General features: G+C 32.9%; 1 protein-coding gene across 1 annotated transcript; it reads right to left on the bottom strand.

The window, feature by feature from the left end:
- Positions 1-1,370: 1,370 nt before the first annotated feature.
- On the bottom strand, positions 1,371-4,108 carry LOC7494766 (probable indole-3-pyruvate monooxygenase YUCCA3). Its single transcript, XM_002311673.3, has 3 exons — positions 2,942-4,108; positions 2,460-2,831; positions 1,371-1,900 (listed from the first exon to the last, which is right to left on the bottom strand). The coding sequence occupies exons 1-3, from the start codon at positions 3,635-3,637 to the stop codon at positions 1,673-1,675; spliced, it is 1,296 nt and encodes a 431-aa protein (XP_002311709.3). The 5' UTR covers positions 3,638-4,108; the 3' UTR covers positions 1,371-1,672.
- Between the last annotated feature and the right edge of the window lie 10,161 nt (positions 4,109-14,269).

Genomic DNA, 14,269 nt, shown 5'->3' with positions numbered 1-14,269 from the left:
TGCAAAATACATGCTTGCAAATTGCTCACGCATACACGCATCCAGGACTGTGTATAGCTGCAATTTTTCGTGGGATATAATTGCTGTATTAGAACTTGTAGGCAGTGGTTAATTAACGTCTACTATAAGATTCAGAACCAGTAGGAATGGGCTATTGATGGAACAAGAAGGGATATAAGATGGTGGCCACCCCATGTGTTTTTCATTCTCGATAACTGTGCTGTCTAAGAATGAGGTTACAGGACTGTGAGAACCCTATAAATTCTAGTGGAATTGGACAGCAATATAGCTGTGGTTTTTAATGTTGTAGTCTAGAAGTAGTACAATTTCCAAACTGTCAAATCTTTGCTTCTCTAGCTTAAAACATGTTGACAAAAGGTTGCTGAAGATAGTGCATCTCCTCTTGGAAGATCGAAATTGACTTTGAAAAGTTTTTTTTCATCAAGAGTTTATGGTGGTGAGGAAATTTCAGATGGGCCATTGAGTTACTTTTGCACACGTGAATCAACAGCATGGGTACTCATATGGGTTGTTTTCACTTTCACTTTTCACTATTTTTCCTCCAATATTTTGGTATACTTCTTTGTAATGTTTAAGGGATACTGTTCTAGCAAAACCTGAGGTGAAATGTAAAACAATTGCATAAAGATGTGGCTATGTTTTGGCTGCACATGGCTGTTGGTCTTGCCGGACTACATTAGCAACTTGGCTGCGAGGTGTTTGGTTCTCTCCTTGATTATAAATTCAACAAGGTAGTGGTTCTGGTATTGGTGCTGTGGTGCAAGATTTTTCTTATTTCGGCAGCATAAAGGTCGTTTACACATAAATTTCTCCATGCAAGTTCATAAGAAACTTAGGCTTCTAATCATCCCTAAATCACATGTCCCTCCTCGACTCTCGTGTCTTTAACGAATAGTGCTGGGCTTGAAAGAGGGAGTTGGTGGACGGTGCTTGGCAAGTTGGCATATTAAATTAGGATTCAGAAGCATTGAACATAGATGAATCTTCCTACAAAAGGAAATTTGAGCCAGTACGGAGGCAAGAATCACATGGCATTGCATACAGTGACTTGCAGTTTCATAAATTGGTTAAAATTGGCAGTCATGTTCTTTCCCATTTTCGATTAGAACAACATCTGCATTTCCTTACTGTTCTCATTGTGGGCCCTCTCAATCCATGTGCAAGGCTCTTTCTTTCCTGTGCAAACTGTTCAGGGGCAGGACAATTCTGAAGAGATTTTGCAATTTGTGATGTTGCTGGTTTGATGGACCTGGGCCCACATTATTTATTGGGCTGTGGTGGACCAAGACCGGAGATATAGCCCATCAGCTGTAATAATTTCCATGAGTGGACCAGAGAGAGGAGAGTACTTGAAAGAATTGTCGTTTCCATTTGACTTGGATTATTAAAATACACTGTGATACAAAAGAATTCCTCTGAACCAGGGGAAAAAAATAAAATAAAAAAGTTCATTACACCAGTAAGCCTCATCTTCCTTCGTACAAAAAAAAAAAAGCCCAATTATTTGCAGATCTTGGGTTTTCTTGAGGAGAGGGCTACAGCTATGTTCATTGTTCTTGTGCTCTACATTGTTTTCTGCACAAACTGATCTCACTTCTTTTGCACAAGTCCCTGGACTAAGGAAATGAACAGACGGAAAAATCTTGTGACTTCAGAAATGTGAAATGCATCTCCTATGGCGAGCTGCCACGGTTATCTTTTTTTGCTTGGTTTCTTCTTTCCAGCTCTTGGCAATGTCAAATGCTACGCTAATAGCATCTAGAGATGCACCAGAGAGACCTCTCTTTGTGAAGCCGACTGCATAAAGCCCGGCATTGCCTTTCCATCCATTAGGGAACTGATTTTTGGGAATCCCATCTTCGGAAAAGAACTCATTCTCCTGAGAAGCACAGATAGTCCAAATATATCAGGTTAGCCCATTGATCTTTCCCAAGTAGAAGAAAAAATAACTCCTCAAGTTACATAGATCATATTGTCTTTGTGCAGAGGCAATGTCTGAAATTTAATTTTCCCAGCAAGGAATCATGGTAACGAACAAAGGGTCAAAGAAACAGAACCCCATTACCTGAGAGAGATACCAAAAAAAGGGGGAAAAACAGAGTATCAGAAGCAGCAGCAACCTGACATGCTCTGATTCATTTGACATTTCTAATTCATTAATGTCTCCTGTTTATGTCTGTCGCGGGTAAAAACATCTAGGCCACATTTTTTTTATAACAAGAGAAAAAACTTGTCAACTACAATTATTTTTATCAGATATATTCTGGTCTATGTATACGACAAAAAAATAAACCTCTGAAAAAACCAGCAACGACCACAGTTTTCTAAAATTTCTGAAACACAGATGTCTTTAATCAACAACAAAGACACATGAAAAAACAATTGCAACTTCCATAACTGTCGTATAATAAATCCTAAAAAGCAAACCATTTCCTCACCTTTAGCCATGAAGGTACATTGCTGCGATACCCAGTTGCCAGAATTACAGAATCGATTTGAAGAATTTCACCATTAACTAGCTCAGCTTTGCCACTAGAGAATCTCTTTATTCCAGGGACAACCTTGATCTTACCAGATCTTATTTTTTCTAGTGCACCAATGTCCAATACTGGGGTTTTTCCTTGAGTATTCTTGAGCTGTAAAGGTCCTAAACATGGCCTTGTCAGACCATATTTTTCAAGATTTCCGAGAATTAGCCAGGCAAAAAGTAATAATATCTTATCGACCATCCAAAGTGGCAGCCATTTCATCATTGTTACTGCCAACTCAAATGTTGATCTCCCAAGAATTTCCCTAGGCAAGACATGAACCTGTAGAGTATTATAGTAATTAATTAAGAACTAATTATCGTTTGAGCATGTATAAGCTTAAGGTTTTATTATGATCAGGATAGCAAATTCTGTAAGACATGCTTACTTACCGAGCTGCGAACAACCATTGATGGGCTTGCGTTATGGTTGCATAGATCAAGAGAGACCTCCATGCCTGAATTGCCGCAGCCAACAACTAGTACACGCTCTCCGTGATAACTTTCACCGGATTTGTAGTCACAAGCATGCATAACATGGCCACCAAAGTCCTGCAAGCCTTCAAACTCTGGCAAGAATTTCTCTGCATTCTCTCCGGTGGCCACCACAAGCCATCTGCAGATGTACTCGACTTCACTAGGATTTGAACTGCTTGTTGAAACGGTCTTAACTCTCCATAAACCAAAAGTCTCATCATACTTCGCAGACTGCACAGTCTCATTGAAATGTGGATTTATATTGAAGTGCTTGGCATAAGATTCAAGATAGTTGATGAACTGATATTTTGTGGGATATTCAGGGAAGTCCTCTGGGAATGGGAAGCTCGGTAGTTGACAGAATTGCTTAGGGATGTGAAGCTTGAGGCGATCATAGGTGCGGTTTTGCCAAAGTGAGGCAATGCAGTTTGCTCGTTCAAGCATAACGAATGGCACCCCTTGTCCTCTAAGACCAGAACCAACAGCTAGACCTGAAGGGCCAGCCCCAACTATGACAGGTCCGTTCACCCATATACATCGCCGAGCAAAGAAGTCATGATCAGGACCAGAAGTTTGAAACATGTTTGGTGTATTAAGACAAGTGTTATCCATTAAGAAGTACGTATGTTTGCTTTTTAAAATGGCAAAAAGGGATTAAAAGAAGAGGACAAGTCTTTGAACAAAATGAAGTTTCCAAAGTGGGAAATAGAAGATTAGAGAGAGGCGAGAAGAATGATGGAGACGTTGTCTTCCAAATCAAGAAACTAGTTTGATGTTTTGTGGAAAGACGGATAGGACAAATTAAGAGGAGTGGAGAGAAGAGTTAAATCGAATTTTGCTTGAAGTGATGTGTGTGGAGGGGGGAAGAGGGATTAAATAGGGAAGGGTCATGGCCATGAGAGTGGCGGCATGTGCTTGGGATTGGAAAACGATGCTATGAAAGCATCTTGCGGCCTCCTTTTGTTTATATTAACCTTGTTTCTCTCTATCTTAATTAAGATTACATATTTTGTAATGCCGCTTACATCTATTTCAATATTCAATGTCCGATAATAACATGCGGTGGAGAGTTTTTTTAAATTAAAAATATATTAAAATAATATATATTTTTTTATTTTTATATTAACACATTAAAATCTTTCGAAAAATCTACCTATATGTGGAGTGTCCAATGTGAAATATGGATGCTCTAAAGCAAAGCAAAGTGGAAGAGCAACATAGCATTTGAGAGGTTAATTTAGAACCAATATGATCCGTAGCCCTAGAAGAAATGGGTCTTCTTTGGTCGAGCTCTTAAGTTCTGATCTTTCCAGTTAGTTCATTGTTGAGTGGTCAATTATGAGCACAAAGTCAGCTATCTTATACACCATGAGCATGGCTGCTCGGCTATTTTCATAAATTCTTTCTTCCAGAACAAGGTCTTTATTCTACTGGCTAGAAATCAATTCTCCCCAGGTACACATTCCAGAAATCTACCTATTGGTTCAAATATCTACCATTATTTCATCAAAATTCAAAGGAGAATGCGATGGTGGTCTGCAAGACAGTTGTATATATTTAATGTGTGGAAATAGACCGAGACTGCCTAGCCAGTTGTTTAATTTCGAAATATGACTGATTTTATAGCTTCTTAGAAGTGCAAGCTATTCTTTAAGAGTTAGGGTCGACTTTTATTTCCTATAATCTAAAACGTGTGGGAAAAATATTATATAAGTTCACATTGTGCAAGTCCAAAATATTTTTTCTATTTCCCCTCTATATATATATATATAATAATAATAATTTATTACCTTTACCTATAATCTAAACAGTGTTGAAAAACATTGTGAAAGTCTACAGTTTTTTCTATTTTCCCCTTATATACCTATTTAATAATTTATTATTAAATAAACTAGAATGTATGGGGTTGAACATTATGCAGCTGCACTGTTCACCCTTTTACATTTTACTGTAGATAATACTGTTTATTTTTTTCAAGATTTGCTATAAATTTAAGGGGAAAAAATATTGAGCACAGTTGAATTTATGGTCCGAGTCAGGAGATTTTTTTTAAAAGATTGAACATAAATTTAAGGAAAAAAAAGATTGAACCCGATTGAGTTCATGGTCTAAATCACGGGTTTAACGAGTTAAGCCACAACAACCGGACAATTATTCTTTTCTGATATTGTTTTGTTTTACTGGTATCTTTTTAAATATTTTAAATTTATGTTTCAATTAATTTCACTCATGTATTGTTTTTGCTTCTTTAACCTTTTTTGGATAGATATTATTTTTTTTATGGTGTTATGCGTATTTAATTTTTTTTTATTAAAAGGTTGAATATAAATTTAAGAGAAAAAAATTATTGAACTCAATTGAGTTCATGGTCCGGATCATGAGTTTTATTTATTTAATTTTTGTTAAAGGTTGAATATAAATTTAAGGGAAAAAAAATATTGAACCCGATTGAGTTTATGGTCTGGGTCACGAGTTTAACGAGTTAAGCCACAACAACCAAACAATTTTTTTATGATATTGCTTTTTTACTGGTATTTTTTTGTATATCTTTTTTCAAATAATTTTTAAATTTATGTTTCAATTAATATCCCTCATTTGTGGTTTTGTTTTGCTTATTTAACTTTTTTGGATAGAGATTATTTTTTTATGGTGTTGTTCATATTTAATTTTTTGAAAAACTTATTCTGATTCATCAATAATTTTTTTAATCTTTTTGTATACAAGAACTTTATTTTACAAAAAATAAAATATTTATTTTCATATAATATTTCTAATATATGCAACCTTGCATAATAATATGTTTTCCACTTTTATTTTATTTAATCGATTTAATATGTATGTTTATTTTTAATATTAGTTGATTGAATAAAAAGATTAATTTTAATAAATAAATTCAAAAAATACAACCGGGTAAATGTTCCGTTTATTAACACATTTGAACTTTCTAATTTTATTTTTAGTTATCGTTAATATTTTTTTTCTGATTATTAATTTATATAGTTGTCAATTTATTTGATTACATGTATGCATGAACTTTTCAATTTACACTTTAAATTTTTTTATGTGCAAAATTGCATCGAAAAAACATGCATGTACAATTTTTTTGGCTTTAAAAACTCTATCATTAACAGAAAAGGTACTATCAGGTGCAACAAGGCTTAACTGAGAAACTTCTACCAGAATTACATGATCATATGATTTTGTCATCTTTTCCTTGTTGAATTATCATTGGCTCCAACATTGAGAGTAATTGATGATATTGCTGCTCTTTATAAGATAAAAGGTTCTTGCGTCAAACCAAATACCATCGCCAATGATCATTCACTCATTGACCTATTTCATGAACCAAACCATTCTGAATAGCAGAAACTTTGTAAAGCCCGAGAAAAATGCTATGCAAAGCAATATTTGATTCTATCCACATATCAGACCAAAAGAGAATGGAGGATCCATCATCAATCATGAATTTAATATTTGAATGCAATACTAAGTTAATAACATTGTTTAGATTCAAGATTGATAAAATATCTTTTCAAAATGAAAAAATATAACAATGCAATTTTGGAATTTCATTGTCGAAAGTTAGAGAATAAAAATGGATTGTTGTGTATTTCCATAAGGCATGGCCCGACAAACTTATATAGCCTGTATATCTATTTGAAAAGCAGGAATATATATATTTTTAGACATTAAAAAACCTCTCTTTTTCTAACTTAATTCACCACAATACACCTGATCTGCACCTCCTTAGTACTTTTATGTATTATACGTAATACATTTTTTTTTACAAGAATTTCTATAAATCTTAAACAACACCATACGGGTTACCCTCTCTCTAAATCCCCACCCATCACTTTCAGAATTTGAACCTTCTATATTTCCAGGAGATCCTAGCTAGGTCTTAGGCACTGAAGCATAGACGGAAGCCCGAGACTCAATAGCCATCATTTACGTTTTTTTTGTCACGGACAAGTTATCTAAGACTACGTGATAATTTTTACATTGTAACCCTCGCAGCCTGCCTAATTCTTGTCCTGATAGAGATGGATCATTAAAACTGTGGACTGTGGTGCTCATGGAAAACCGTTGGCTTTGAAGTAATGATCTAATCAATTAATGTGCATGCTCTTGTTCTTAATAATTCACTGGTCCAGGCCATGTGTATTGGTTTACCAAAGTAAAAGTATCGCAAGGTTGTTTAAATTCAGTGGATATTAAGCTACGTAAAAGGAAATTCCCTTGCGATGAAACAGTTATCTTCACCACCCCAGTTATCAAGAATAATGGTCTGATCGAGCAGGATATCGCTCAAGTCTTGCCCAATCAATCAAAATAATTTGTCGTCGACTTCCAAATATGGCAAGAGCAAGTGGGTGCTGACTCTTGGAAAGCGAAGTTTGACAACTATTCTCTTTCCCAACTTAGAAATAAGAGATTTTTTGGATTAAGTACCTTTCTAGCATTTAAAATTAAGAACATCCATCTGCATAAATTTCAACCACCTTCAATGTCCAAGAAGTTATGCCAACGTCGACTAGGAGGATTGGCACGATGTGCCCACATGGAGTGGTTGGTTTTGTTGGTAAGAGGAGTTTGATTTTGCTCTTGGAGGACACAATTCAATTCCTCCATTGGAATCTGGAACCCTTGCATACTTTGTTCCAGCATGCGCACAAACAAGTGGCTCTTGGACCACCCGAAGCGCAATTTCTTTAGCTGTACTTGGCATGATATACAGCTAAAGAATTTCTCGACTTTTCAAATATTTATGAAGAATTTGACATTGAATCAACTGAATGAGAAGCAATAATGTAGCGTATTGCTTATATTATTCTGGCAAGTGGCCGGAAACTACGTCTGTGAAAAAAGAGGCGGCCGCACGTGCATGGAACTTTGGTTTCATAATCTTCACTCTTTTCATGCAAAGATATTGCTAGGGAACTAGTGTTTGAGCTGCTTCTTGGTTTAATACTCTATAATCTTCGGAATGAGCAGAAACCATCATTCCAAAACTGTTATGGCATCTCCTAGACGATTAAGAATGAAAAGAAACAAGACCTAATTATTTGAATTCCGCACATTCACATGATCTAGCTTTCTCTTTATAATTGATTAGTCTTTCCCAAGTAGATTTCCGTGCACTGATCATCATGATCAATTTGTTCAGTTTTCCCAGAATGGCAACTGATAAATCCAAGTAAATCAAAAAATATATAAAGAGTGTGATATTTCAATATTAAAATATAAATTATGGTTTGGAATATTCTTGGGGATATTGGGGTGGGAGTTTGAAGAGAAAGTTCCAGTATAACCTCCAATTGGTGGAGTTGCTATTCAAAAATAATGGGGAAAAAAACTTTCCGAAAAATATATATAGGAGGCAAACATCTTTAAAAAAAAGGTAAATTTGAACTACTTAAATAATAAAGGGCTAAAGTTAATATTTTGAAAAATTTAAAGAAAGCAATTGCCACCTTTTTCTCTATGTATTTTCACCGTTGCATAGAGAAATATTTTTAATATCATATTAAAAAATCAATTTAAAAATTTAAATTATTATATAAAATTTTAAAATATAACTAATTTATATAATTAAAAATACGGCATCCATCGTATAAAAAAACACATGTCTCGTCTAGTTAGCAATTGTTGGTTTCAATTGGTTAGTACTCTTTATTCTCTTTTATGTTTATGCTTAGAAGAAAAATAAAAAATATTCACATCTTTTTACAACTTAACCAGAAAAAAAAAAAAACACCTTGATTAAATTCTATCTCATGAGATAACAAAGAATAGGATATACAAGTTAATTTGTTTGTACTCCGCGAGCCAAATCATTTTTTAATATATATATATATATATATATATATATATATATATATAAAACATTAAGAGCATGATGATTTTTTTACAATGCTATTAAACTTGGATAAGAAAATAAATCTTTAAATTCTTTAATTTAAATCTTTGCCCAGCGTAAGCTTCCAATTAAGCTATATAAAAACTAACTTGATGTAAATTGATTTATTTAATAGATTTAAAGAAGACTTGGATGACCCTTTTTTATTTTAAAAAAAACTAATGTTGAACAATAAAATTAGAGGAAAAAGCAATAAGGTAAAAAATAAAAGAGGATGTTGAGCCAAGTAAACTTTTCAAACCTGTAATTCAAGTTATAATAGATTAGAAATATCATACATGAAAAAACAGTGAAACTCAATTCTCAACAAATCTAGTATCGAATGATGAATTATCACTATTGTATATCAAAAGTGAAATGTCTGAAAAGACTCTTGACTAGAGTTAAATGATTTTTTTTGTTTCTAAAGATAGTAGAGTCATTTTACTCTGTATAAACATGATAAAAAAAATAATAAACCTTTGAATAATTATCAAATGACAAATTGACCTAAAAAAATACTATTTTACTATTAAAATTGCAATATTGAGAGTTTTTTCAAGAGCAAATTAAATCATTATTTTATTATTATACAATCTACATTAAATAAAGATATACTCTACAATAAAACACTTCGTGTGTTTTTTTTTTTAAAAAAAGTATTGTGATGATCACGCCCATCTTCCCGTATCCCATGCCTTGGAAGCTTTGCTTGAGCCAGCTTGGATATTGGCCTACTTTGTGACCATGATATTGCTGCTAATTAAAATGCGATATATAAACATGGGGTCGCAAGTCCTTTCTTCTGATGATGATTACTTTTAAGTTTTTTCTTGGAAGAGCATCAAGAAGCGTGCTCTAAGCTAGGTTGGCTAGCTCCATTAATTCATGATGCGGTGCATGAGCTCGTCAAGGAAAGGATTGCTCTTCAAAATAAGAAGAGGTACCAATCACTCACATGAACAATCATCACGATAATATTAGGATTAATTGATGATAAGCTGAGGATTCTGCAGCAAGACCCATGAATCCTTGACCTATCCGTTTCCATTAATTTGCGCTGTAGCCTGTAGGTCCATCTCTAGCTAGGGTTCATGATCGCTCATCGATCGATGCCGATGAGACCTAGCTTCACGAGCACAGCCTAGCTAAGTGAAACAAATTCTCAAAGTCTTTTTAGAGCATATATTTTCAGCTATTTATCCTGATCGTCGAAACAATAATGTATTAAAGTAGTAGAAATTAAGGTCTGCAACCTATATGTTTTATTGAAACATAGCTAGTCTAATTAAATGGTCAATGACCTGTGTTGCAGAAAATAATTAATTTTACTGAAGGGCTATATATTTAATAATCGGATGAAATGAAAAAAATTAATTTCACAAAATCTGTAAAAATCCTAGAAATTAATAAAAACAAAAGAAAAAACAGTACGAGAAAAAAACCAAGATGATAGGCGCAAGACGAGTTAAATTTGATCTGAATCTCAAATTAAAAGATTTCAAAACAAAACTTAAAAGTGGTATTTGACCTTGAAAAGTTGTTCTAACTTCGAAGGCTGTCTATAAACCCTAAACATATTTACACTCCTATACCCTGTTTATTTTTTTATTTTAAAAATATATTTTAAAAAGAAATATTTTTATTTTTATTTTTATTTTCATTTTAGATATTTTTTAAGTTTTCAAATCGTTTTGATATGCTGATGTGAAAAATAATTTTTAAAAATTAAAAAAAATATTATTTTAATATATTTTCAAGTAAAAAAATACTTTAAAAAACAATCGTTATCATATTCCCAAACACCTAATTTCTTGATCATTTGATAGTACTGTGACTCAAAATAAGGTGAAGGGTCACCCTTTAAGAAAGAAAATAAGCTCTTCCCTCCTGAGTCCTACGTTGTATTTGTTAATCCTTTTAAGTTTCAAGCATGAAGGTGCACCAAATATTACTTTTTCGTCATTTCTTATTATATAACTTTAAAGCATGGAACTCATCATGTATATATATTATCTATACATCTATTTTATTAAGTTTTGATTCCATCAATAATTTAACCTTTTAATGCTTGACTCTACCAAAACAGTACCATGGGCATTTCATCTCGAACAATTTAATTCTTTTTCCACACATGATCATGAAGTTTTGCTGTTGAATCTTCACTCTCGCAGCATTTGTTTTTAAAAAAAAAACAAATTTCACCCATATGACGAGGCCCTTAGAGTATGGGAAATTATCCATTATTTACTAGTGGTTGTTCATTCCGATGGTCAACAAAGAATCAAGGGCCGAATATATGCCTTCAAAATGGGGTTACTGAGATTTGATGGGAGGAGAAAATAAAGAAAGAAAAAGGGGATATCGTTTAGCTAAAACAGTGATTAGAGAAGGGCCCGGCCATATGATTATTGCTTTAGGATCTGTTGCCTTTTTCGAAATCTTTTGGCAATATTTATGTTCCTTTCCAATCCTAGCTTATAGTTTATGCGCACAGGCACGTTCTTTAGCTAGCATTTGGACCTTTCTCTAATTCTACAGGAGAAGAAGTGAATATACAATCCACATTAAACTAGTCAAGGCTCACATGGATACATGAGAAGTTAATTACAAAGTGGAATAATTAATAAATTTATGATTTCTCTTCCTAATTAATCATCAATGAGCCTTAATTAGATAAGCATCGACCATTTGCGGAGACCACATTATTGTTGGACCTGATATATATTAAGTCTCCATGTTACAAAACCATATATATATATATGGTTTTCGATTTATCATTACATTCCTCGAGGATTCACAATCTATATATTTTTCGATTTCCAATCAGATTCAGCTTTTATTCTTATTATGTGTCATGGGAATTCGTAGCATATGAGTAATCTGTTTTTATATTCATGTTTTGCAATTAAATTCATAAAAAAGATAAGATGTCCAATTGGAAAAAAAACAAATTAGGTCTCTTTCGGGTTAATATATATATATGATCCTCTCGATCGTCTGTTCATATTTCTGTTTGTGCGAATGGAACACAAGACGATCATTGTTTTATTTTCAAACGATGGTTTCTCTTTCTCTATTTTAGTAAATTTAATTGGCAGAAAGAATATAGTGAATAAAAATATCAGTTCTCGAAGAACAACCAAGGAATATAATTAAGAATTAGAGAAATCATTAACAAGTATATAATAGCCCCACTAAGTTAATATTGGGATTCTTCGTAAATTAATAAATCGAGAGAGCATATGGGCAGGCTCCATTTCTTGGAAGAAAGAGTATCATTCCCTAATTAATATAGCACAGTCTCCAATGATAGGGTTTGGTTCGATGATGAGGTCGGTTGCGAAGTTTGAATGAAGTCTGATTCAGGCCAAGCAATCCCAATGCCATTGCACTTGGCTCCACCAAAAATCTTTCTTGTGGCTCCGACAACTTTATTTTATTGTCAATATTAATTTCTTGCTATGTGCTAACGATTTGGTTCTCCCAACTCATGTGGGTCGCGAGAGCGGGAGAGTTGCAGAGATATATTTCATAGACAAGGCACCAGAAAAATCAATGAAATGCAGTCTATGTGCTAAGAATTTGATGCTAGAAACTTAAATTAGCTGGCCAGTGTATTTGGCACAAGATATCTCTCCGCTGTAAAGAGGGGGCCTGAGAATTAAGAAGAAGGAAAATCGATCCTCCGTAGGGATGGAAATAACCAAACTAAATTTACCAAAACATGGACTGAGATGGCAAGAAATGACGCCTTCTGCCTATTAATTGATCCTAAGCTCAAGACTTGGCAACAATCTTACTATTTATCCTACTCACTCACGCATATATGATCTTGGCATAAATACATTATAGATTATTTCAATTTCATGGGTATGATATGAAATGTATCATATTTCCTCCATATATCAGTCTAATTCTAGATAATTTTATCGTGCATAAAAGATAAATAATAATATCTTATTAGTTATTTTTTAATTTACTTTTAAAAGAGAGATATACACAAGAAAGAGAGAGAAAATAAAATCAACGACCAATCAAAAGTGATAAGAATATTTTCATATAAAATTTTTCTTTCATACTTGTATATATTTATTTTTTAAAATGGATCATATAAAATAACTATTAGAATATTACTAGTAACTCCTCGAGTACCATAAAACTTCTTGATGAACTCCTTTTTCTATCTATTTTAATAATTGAAAGTTTGCGAAATTTCCTCCATGCTAGAATTAAATAACTCAATGTATTTTCCTATCAAACCAAAATTAAAAAGTCATTGCACTACTACCCATAAGCAAGCAATGTATATCTATTTAGTCAAATACTAGTTGGTATGTCCACGCTACATTACAGGGAATTCAAATATATTTAAATATAAAATAAATTTTTAAGTTTTAGGAAATTCTAGTTGGTATGTCCACGCTACATTACAGGGAATTCAAATATATTTAAATATAAAATAAATTTTTAAGTTTTAGGAAATTCTTTGGTATCGTCATTAAACTAAAAAATACAGTCATTTTAAATTTTTTCTCGTAAGGATAAATTTTCTATTACCATATCTTTTATTTATCTTAGTCAACATAATATTTTTAATTGTAAGTATTGTTTTTTTTTTTAATTATGATTGCTAAAGCATGTTTTTTTAAAAATATAACTGAAAGCTTAATATTTAAGAAAAATTCAATAAAAAAAATATGTGATATTATTTAATAACCATGCCAAAACTAAAGATTCAATGAATCCAGTAAAAATTTCTTGAGGTGTTAAAAAAAAACCAAAGAAAAAAAAGGGTAAAAAAAGAAAAAGAATATGTATACACACACAACCGTTGAATAGTTTGATGCATTCATTTAATTATAAAGAATATGTATATTAAAGTATATCGACGAGCAACTAACTCGATAACTGTAATAACTGAAAGGGCATCGAACATATGATTTTCAGTCAAACGTTCTACCAAGTGAGGGAATAAGAAACTGAAACATGGCAGCACCATGTGAGCACATGAATGTTGGAAGAAATTCGTTAGAAATTGGCACCGAAGAACCAGTCAAACAAAGGCCTTTAATGTTATTGTTTTTCGAATTCTGTGTTGGCATGTGCTGCCCAGGTTAATTAATCATTTGGTAACCATACGTCACTGTGTTTAATTCTTATCTTGTCACAGAAACTGTGTCCTTCAGCTGTTGGCCTCAGCTGAAACCTGGACATAAATCTCAACCAAGCAACTAAACGAAATTATGTTTTTTTAAAAAAATTTATTTTTATTTTTGTTTAAAACTAATTTGTTTTTATGTTTTTATATCGTTTCGATGAGTTGATGTCAAAAATAATTTTAA

The sequence above is a fragment of the Populus trichocarpa genome, chromosome 8, assembly GCF_000002775.5.
Source record: "Populus trichocarpa isolate Nisqually-1 chromosome 8, P.trichocarpa_v4.1, whole genome shotgun sequence".
NCBI lineage: Eukaryota > Viridiplantae > Streptophyta > Magnoliopsida > Malpighiales > Salicaceae > Populus > Populus trichocarpa.
This window is presented reverse-complemented; position numbering and strand designations above follow the sequence as displayed.